The sequence below is a fragment of the Hoplias malabaricus genome, chromosome 17 (genome assembly GCF_029633855.1).
Source record: "Hoplias malabaricus isolate fHopMal1 chromosome 17, fHopMal1.hap1, whole genome shotgun sequence".
NCBI lineage: Eukaryota > Metazoa > Chordata > Actinopteri > Characiformes > Erythrinidae > Hoplias > Hoplias malabaricus.
In genome coordinates, this window is record NC_089816.1 from 14401693 (window position 1) to 14410331 (window position 8639).

The window sequence follows — 8639 nt, forward strand, 5'->3', positions numbered from 1 at the left end:
TGAGTTCCTTTTCAGTCCCAAAGCTGTGCGTCTTGCTGTAATGTAGCAGCCACATATTTTGTCAAACTATAATCCTGAATTGTTTTTGCTTTATTTGTTATTGTCCTGTTCAATATAACCTCATTTGCTGCACAGACATCTGGCAGGGGCTCTGGAACACCATTTCAGCGGGAGCATGAGCTACAGAAAGAGAACCTTAAACTGTCTGCAGAGAACCTGGAGATTCGCTTTCAGCTAGAGCAGGCCAACAAAGATCTACCACGTCTAAAGGTACAGCAAAGTCATTATTCTTAATGGAATGCATCATCCAAAAATTCTAACAGGTAGTAGATCATTAAACATCTTATTAAGCCCTGCTTAGCAAATGAAAGGGAAATTTAAAGAGTCCTTTATAAACAACAAGAGCAGGCTCTTTAATGCCTTAATGGGTGAAGTTTGCTTAAATAAAGCTTAACGTGGCACAATGAGGACAATATCCTGATATTTATCAACAGGATCAGGTAGCCGACCTCAAAGAGATGTGTGATGTGCTAAAAAAAGAGAAAGCCGAAACAGAAAAGAAGCTTGGACTTGTCCGTGGAGTAAGTCATGAAAAGATTGAAAAGATACAATTTCTACTTTTAAGACAATATAATCTGTGCCTGGGTGTTGTTGTTCTGTGTTGTTCCATGTATTTGTGATGCTGTCCACAATATGACAAACAGATATTTAAATCAATGCCTTCTCATTAATTCTGTCTATTGGTTCCATATTGTGTAGTCTGGACGAAGTGGAAAGACAGTTCCTGAGCTTGAGAAGACCATTGCACTGATGAAAAAGGTGGTGGAAAAGGTGCAAAAAGAGAATGACGGTCTGAAAAAGAGTTCCGCCACTACAGCTCAGGAGCAGCTTACTACACTGGTGCAGGAGAATGAGAAATTGAAGGTTAAAGCAGTATTTTAGACAAAAATACATTTATAAAACCTCTGCTTGCTTCAAATGAATTTTAATTCTTTGGCATTGTATTGAAACTATAACAACAGTAATAATAAAAATAACATTAACTTATGAGTTTTTATTTAATATTAGTTAATGCATTCACATACCCTTCAGTGAGTACTGTTCAAACAGCATGTTAAAAATCAAGTTTGCCTCTTATCACATTGAGGTTTTGTTTTTTAAACTGTTTGTGCTTTTGTCCTTTTAATAGATAACTTTAATGGTATCCAGCAAATAGTTTTTGATTTTGTGCAGGCTGATTATGAAAAGTTGAAAGGGAAAATGGATGTTCAACTAACATCAAGGCTCGAATCAAAATTAAAAGGAATGGAGAAAATCGTGATGGAAAATGAAAGACTGCGAAAAGATATCAAAAAGGTTTCTAACACATTGATATTAAAGCATGCCTGTTAAATAAATCCATAACATTGATTGTTACAAGTTTTTGCTTATTTGTTTTAAACTCCAAAACAGGAATCTGAGGTTTCAGAGAAGCTGCGAGTAGAAAAGGCCAGTCTGGAAGTTAAAAACGAGAAACTGACAGTAGAACTCAAGGAGATGATCCAGAAACTCCAAATGACTCAGTTCAAAGAACCATCTTTAGAGAGGGCAGATGGCAAGACCTGGAAATCGGCAGTCATCACAAGGTACTGTACAAACTACTACAGCTACTTTGAATTTCACTTTTCTCATGAGCCAAATTCTTTCATAATTCTAGAATATTTTTATATTAATTAATTGTTGATTAACTGTATGATAAATATGAAGAAAAATGCATCTAGTTGGATATATATATATAAATTGGTAACTCAATACAAAAATGTGTCTGCAACCAGTATATCTTCTATATTTCTAAACAGGTTATTTGAAAATAAAATGAAGGATCTTGAGAGTGAAATTTCCAAGAAAAATGCAAGTGTCTCACACCTCAAAGAGCAGCTAACAGAGGCCTACGATAAAGAGCAGACAGCACAACGAATCATTATACAGCTGAAGAAACAAGTATGTAATTTCAGAGGTCGTTTTACCAAAGGAAAAAAAATATGAATCTTCATTATATAATTTTTGTTTGTTTTTTGCAGGTAGAGTTGTTGAAGACCATTCCCATAGAAGCAACCACTGATGAAGGGCTTGCAAAAGAGTATCAGTCTCTTAGGTAATGTAAATTAATGAGAGATATTAAATTAGGAGAGTGTAACATAAGTGTGTTTATGAATGACTATGGCTCATTTTAGATAAAAACAGTTCCAGAAGATCTGGGACAGTAAATAAACCTGTATTTAAAGAAAAAAAATGCAAGGAAACGTAGTTTCACATAAATCTGCATATATATATATATATATATATATATATATATATATATATATATATATATATATATAATGAATTCTGAAGTCACATGTGATACTGAAGATGAAAATATTCAGTCCTCATTAAGCAAACCTCTTCATTCTCAAGGAGACAATAAGATAATGGTTGCTACTAATACAAAGCTAAAACAGATGAGTAAAACCAAAAATACTATAGTACATGTGACAGATGCAGAAGAGAAAGAAGATTCTGAAAATTATGCATTTAAATCAGTCTGAAATATAATGTGATCAAGTTAGGAGATATCAGGAAAACAAAACCAATGTGCTTAAAATATGCCTGCAAATACCCCAAGAGCAATGACTGTTTGCAATAATTCAAGTGTCAAAATGCAACAAAAAAAAGCCCTATAGAGTTGTGCAGGTGATGATTTATATCATGGGTCATCAATCTTATCTACAAAGGTGTGGCCGCACATTTTTATTCCAATAAAGGAGCACACTGTTCAGTTCACTTGCTGCCTCCAGGGTTCAGATTAGTATTGAAAGTATTAAAAAAAACTTGATAAAATAAAACATCAGAAGTCGTATTTGTGTATATTGACATGTATTTACTAGCATGTCACACACTGTGCCAACTTTTTGTAATCCAACAACCACCTTGTCTCACAATCTCTTCCACTATGTCCCTTTGACAGACTCGCAAACAATCAGTTGGAGACAGAAAAGGCTCAGCTTCTTCACCAGATCAAAAAATATGAAGATCGGTTTGGAGCCAACGTGACCGGACCAGGTCAGGTTACGCTGAATAGTAACAGTAATTTATGATGTGTGTTTTACTCACAGCCAGCTCATCAGATAAACTGTTTGATCTCTTTATAGGATACACAGAGCTTCAAGATCAGATAAAAGCAGCCAATGCTGAAAAGAGTCAGCTGCAGGTGTTTTCCTCAACACTGTGTTCTCTTTTATTCCATGCTAATTTCACATTACTGTGACCTATAACAATTGTTCCTTTTGATCAGGATGAAGTGAGAAGGATGACTAAAGAACTGTCAAACTTTGACCCAACATTTTTTGAGGAGCTTGAAGATCTGAAGTTTAATTATAATGTGGAGTTGAAGAAAAACATCATTCTGGAGGAACAGCTGAAAAAACTTTCCGAACGCTTTGGAGTGCCAGTGAACATCCCAACAGACGGATCTCTCAGTTAAAACAATACATCTGTACAAGGGTGCAAGTCTTAAATTATTTTAAAGGCTCTATTAAGGCCAAGCACAATCCACACATTGTGTGGGGAACGACAACACTAGAATGTTTGTTTCACTTATTTTTATGTCAATCATGATGTAAAAACTATGTTCATATACATTGTAAATTTGCTCTGCTTTTTTGTAAAATGAGTATTGGAAAGTGTTGTTTTGCTGGATATTTGAGGCCTTATTCATTAGCTACATTAAGTACTAATTTATATTTGCTTGGTCTGTGTTAAAAGACAAATCTTTCCAGCTGTTTAAATGCTTTTATTTTAACTGTTTTCACGTGGGACATTATATATTTACATTTTTTACAATCCATGAATTCAGTTACTCATTTCTAGTAATAGTGTTTTGCTCATGAAAGTAATTTTCTCAAATAAATTACATATATTTCTTCTCTCCCTCTTAAAACTGAGAGTGATTTAAGTTTGCATTACCATGCATTGTGTGCCTACTTTTACTAATTTTTTAAACACATGCAAAGGGGTTTCAGTAGGAATTGCAATAGGCAGTTCTGATGTCATGGTAATATTTAAGGGTTGTCAAAGATTAACATTGCGGCCCACATTGTAAACAAAAGGTGAAAAGGGAATGTTTTGCCTTTCCTCGTCCACCTTAACTCTTCAGTGTTCAAACTGGATGCCTTGTATGGAGTTGAAATGCTGTCCATTTAGGCTGGAGAGGATGCTGAATAAGTTCTTGGGTGGATCAGTCAGAGCCTCTGAATTGTACCTTGCCCCATCCACGTGAACCACTATAGGCCTCGAGTTCAGGAAGGTGTCCGCAGTAGGCCACTTCAAACCTAAGTGATGACGATGAACCTAGAACAATCAGCAACTGTCAGCAGCATGTAGTTTGAGAGATGGATTGGAAACACATACCTTCATACAACACATGACATGCATTAGCAAAAATCTGGAAAACTCTCGTCCCTCCATACCCCAGGATCCTAGAGTCAGAAACATAACTTTTACCTTGATGAGAGTGCCATCATTACAGTGCCAAACGATTCCCTCCACACGTCCCTCATGGCTTTCCTGGAACCAGGAGTAAAGCTGCTGGTATTCCACTGGAGGAGCATTTCTGACCCTCAGGATGCCATGAGGAGCCAGAACATGAACCGGATGCTTCTTGCTGCCCAGACCTATAAATAAGTATTATAGAAAATATATTAAATCGGATTCATTAGTTTAACTTCTAATTTACTCCAATTAATATGGCAAATTATTATAGTTTGCGCACACACGAGTATGTATACTCATTGTCTAAGCTCCACTGAAAATACAGGAGCATTTTATAGTTCTACAATTACAGATTGTGGTTTCTGTTGCCCTGCATACTTATTTACCCACTTTCACTTTGTCCTTCAACTGTCAGGACCCCATAGAGCAGGTATTTTTTGGCTGGTGGATCATTTTTTTAGCACACAGTAACAATTATTATTTCATATAATCAAGGTTATATGATAAAATCTGGTGATATGTCATTTCATTTTGTGCAATATTTTTGCTTGTTCATAGTCAATAAGGAAATTTAAATAAAACTATAAGTATAACTTGAGCATAGCCCCTTTTTTCAAAAGCACCTTTGAACATGTTCAGCCTTTTGAAAGACAGCTTTTCACCTCTAGCCCAGGACTTGCTATTTTTCACACCATTTGCTTGGATGTTTACCATATGGGTTTCCATTCACATTGGTTCCAATCAGCTCAAGTGTCTGCTCCATCAGCTCTGACAGTGGGACGCTAACGATTTCCAGGAGATCTTCATCCTCAGGATGGGGCCTTAAAACAAGAGCTAGTCCTTCTTCGTAATTCACCACAGAGGCATGCCAGCAGTACTGCTTGTTGGTATTCTCGACTGGAACCCATCCTTCAATACACAGTAAAAAGTGCAGTCACCATGGCTTCCAACATAATGCACATAAAAACATCTCACCTAATAAAAGCTTGATACCCTGATTAACTATGTGTTAGAGCAGGGAAAGCTCCAACATGTCTAGGCCATGGAGGTGTCAGGACTGAAACAGAACCTACAGCTTAGGTGATTTAAAACAGGCTTAGGGCTTTGATTTAAATGTTCTTTGCTGATAATAATTATGTGAAGTTTGCTTTGTGACGTCAGTTGTAAAAGGCGCAATATAAATAAATTTGATTTGATTTGCTTAGGGAAATGTATACAGTGAAAAAGGTCATTTTACCAGGGATATGCCCATGTTCATCTGGTACTGGATGACCATTCTCATGCTGGACACGGTGTGCAGAAATCCAGGAGTCAGGAACAGATTTAAAATCATCTTCTACATTCCACGTGAAACCTGCAATTAGACAAATCCACATGTTAGAGCAGAGCTGTGAGAGTGACAGTTTATATATCAATAACATCAGATTCAGATAAACTAAATTAACAGATGTATAAGTTTACAAACTATACAGTAAGCAGCAGATGACTGGATGAAGATTCTATTATAGTGATTGAATGACCCTATTCTACAAACCTAAGATGTTTGGTTTCATTTTCTCATGTTGCACTGCTGTTTCACTGAGGCATTTTGATGCCCATACTCTATTGAGAAAATAATTTTAAGTATTGATGATAAATTTTATGTTCTGCTATAGAAATCCAAAAATGTATGCAGAGGACTGCGAAGAAAAATAGTACAAATACCTTTACAAGTCTTATGCGAGTACTGATATTTTTTGAACCTCTTGTCTGCCTGTTTGGTTGGTTTCCGATCTAAACGAGCCCATAGGTATGGTTTACCTTCAGAAGAAATAATAAAACAGTAATGATCATTAAGTGTATTAACGACTTTACTAAATATAACAGCTGTTAGTGGATCTATCCACAGAAGCACATTTCATGTGTTTAGCTGTTTTCTTGTCAACTGCATTACAACTATAAAAAATAAACTCAATTTATTTAAATAATAATAATTTTTTGCAGCTTGTTCAGTTTCCCTGTAAGTAAAATGCTGTATGAAAATAAAGCATGAACAGTCAGAACTGGCCAGGATTTCAGATGTTCGTGGCCAATGTTGTAATGTAAACAGTGGGAGCCACATCAGTGCACTAGTGCTGTATTTGATTGCTGCTGCTGATGATGATACATTTGCATTTACACTTATTTATTTTAAATACAACTAGTTTTTCAGTTACACATTAAAATATAATGTAAACACTATGTTAGTATTTTGCAGCCAGTCATCTTTTTTGTACCATTGTATGTGGTGACATAGCAGCAAGTGCCATCCAGCTTCTCTGTGGCAAGCGCACAGTCGATGTTTGATTCCAGAGCCAGAGGATTCACGTTTTCAGTGGCAACTATCTGGAAGTGCTGATCAGAAAAAGGGGGCATTAACATGTTTTTTGTTTTTTTTTTACAACAAAGCAAAAACTAAATCAAGGCATGGAAAAAGAATGGCACGGTCTACATCTGAAAATATGTTTATCATGGTGCTTAATTAGCCACCTGGGAGAGCACCCAGAGGAAACCCACACTAACACAGGGAGAACACATCAAGTAGACCCACAATCCCTGGACGCTAGAGCTGTGTGACAGTGACACTACCCATTAGCGCCACCATGCTGTCCTGTATTTCACATACTCTATGGTATTTAATATAAAGTTCGTGCTCTAGCCCAATTTATACAGTGATGCACCAGTCCAAAATGTCTCAATTAATGTGCTATGATCCACCCATTATTCATTACATCAAATATGGGGAAACTGCCCAGTATAGGAGGCCTAACAAAAAATAAATAAATAAAACATTCCTATTAATCCATCCTCATTTGGGTTTATAAAAAAATGAATAAAATTGTAAAAATAAAAATCACAAGTGCCATCTATGCCTGAGAAAACCTGTGTGGAAAAGCTGCACCCAGAATGGAGCAGCTATCCTTTCCATGGGTCTCCTCTTTGGCCACTGCAGGTCACCTTGACTGACACTGACTCTTAGGGCAATGCTCCAGATTTTGGATGAGACATCTGGTGGCCAAGTAGGAGAATTACAATAACACAGAGGTTTTCTGGTGATACTGCCTAGTGCACCTTTAAAAATAAAATCCTGATGTAGTTTGATACATTTAAAGTTTCAAAATGTATCTCGGGCACTCCATTTTGTGCAGAAATTAAGCTGTACACAAGCCTCATTTTGTTCATTTAAAGATGTATACGTTTAATAAGCAGCTAAATATTAATGAATCCTAGAGGGCCAAACACGAGGCAGAAGCTGGCTACTTTTTCGAATGATCAGTTCCACCTTAAATAAAAGGAGCCACATTTCGCCTCATACAGAGCAAAACACGGGCGCTATTAGGAAAAAAGGGAGCACGGATGAAAAGCAAATGCTTCCCTTCTCAACTTTCCGTTGTCTCACCTGACAGTCGCGTTTTCTGGAAGGTTCCTCTCTCACCTCCGTCAGAAACACGCATGGGATCTTCTGCTGAACCGAGCCCAGGCGCCGCATTTTACTTCACCGTAAAAGCGTCAGAAGGAGTTACAATAAATAAATCAGCCAAAGCAACGTATGCTCCGGTGTGGTGCCTAACAGCCTCCTCCTCCTCCTCCTCGACCCGAGGTCCACACTGAGCTGAGCTTGACAAGGGACTGAGCTGCTGTTTACTGCCACCTTGTGTTCCGGAGCCATAATCAGAGCAATACATTGACGAGGAAGTTCTACAAAAAATATACAGCCTGTAACGCACAAGCTATTCTGGTCCTACGGTACTGTAAGGGTCTATATTTTTAGTTAAAAATCTAAGAGGAGTTAGAGTTAAATAATCATTCATTTATGTAACTACTTCATCTAGTCCAGGGTCACCTACCCAGAATCACAGAGTTCATCTGTGAGAGGAAACCCATGCCGACACAGGGAGAACACACCACACACATGCTGACAGTGACCTAAAGTGGGGCTTGAACTAACATTCCCAAAGCCTTGGACAGCTGTGTGACAGGAACACTTCTTGTGGCACCACAGTGACATTCATTCATCTGGAATCAGCCAGAGCGCCAGTCTTTCACAGGGCCACACACACACACACACTTTTGAGTCCACCTGCAAGGTGTGTTTTTTTTTTTTTTGGACT

The 8639-nt window shown here is 37.4% G+C and overlaps 2 protein-coding genes across 3 annotated transcripts in view; one reads left to right on the plus strand and one right to left on the minus strand.

Moving 5' to 3' along the window:
- The window catches only part of cep290 (centrosomal protein 290), a 29877-nt gene extending 25943 nt beyond the window's left edge, over positions 1–3934 (plus strand). The window contains exons 43-52 of the mRNA XM_066649097.1: positions 136–270; positions 495–581; positions 760–924; positions 1234–1356; positions 1453–1625; positions 1839–1980; positions 2061–2134; positions 2987–3081; positions 3171–3229; positions 3314–3934. Coding sequence (XP_066505194.1) covers positions 136–270; positions 495–581; positions 760–924; positions 1234–1356; positions 1453–1625; positions 1839–1980; positions 2061–2134; positions 2987–3081; positions 3171–3229; positions 3314–3502 — 1242 coding nt within the window. The 3' untranslated portion in view covers positions 3503–3934. The remainder of the gene's footprint in view (positions 1–135; positions 271–494; positions 582–759; positions 925–1233; positions 1357–1452; positions 1626–1838; positions 1981–2060; positions 2135–2986; positions 3082–3170; positions 3230–3313) is intronic.
- On the minus strand, positions 3803–8169 carry rlig1 (RNA 5'-phosphate and 3'-OH ligase 1). Of its 2 annotated transcripts, XM_066649098.1 has the most exons (7): positions 7928–8169; positions 6765–6882; positions 6214–6309; positions 5747–5863; positions 5221–5418; positions 4522–4691; positions 3803–4368 (listed from the first exon to the last, which is right to left on the minus strand). In XM_066649098.1, the coding sequence occupies exons 1-7, from the start codon at positions 8015–8017 to the stop codon at positions 4171–4173; spliced, it is 987 nt and encodes a 328-aa protein (XP_066505195.1). In that variant the 5' UTR covers positions 8018–8169; the 3' UTR covers positions 3803–4170. The 2 variants fall into 2 exon arrangements, with proteins under 2 accessions (XP_066505195.1, XP_066505196.1); XM_066649099.1 differs by lacking the exon at positions 6214–6309.
- Positions 8170–8639: the final 470 nt, after the last annotated feature.

Bases quoted from the DNA above. Each gene is read 5' to 3' on its own strand.
- rlig1 (XM_066649098.1), bottom strand. From the start codon at position 8,017: ATGCGGCGCCTGGGCTCGGTTCAGCAGAAGATCCCATGCGTGTTTCTG. The intron at 6,883-7,927 runs GTGAGACAACGG...TTTTCTGATCAG, and splicing joins CCAGAAAACGCGACTGTCAG to CACTTCCAGATAGTTGCCAC. The intron at 6,310-6,764 runs GTACAAAAAAGA...TTTCTTCTGAAG, and splicing joins CTATGTCACCACATACAATG to GTAAACCATACCTATGGGCT.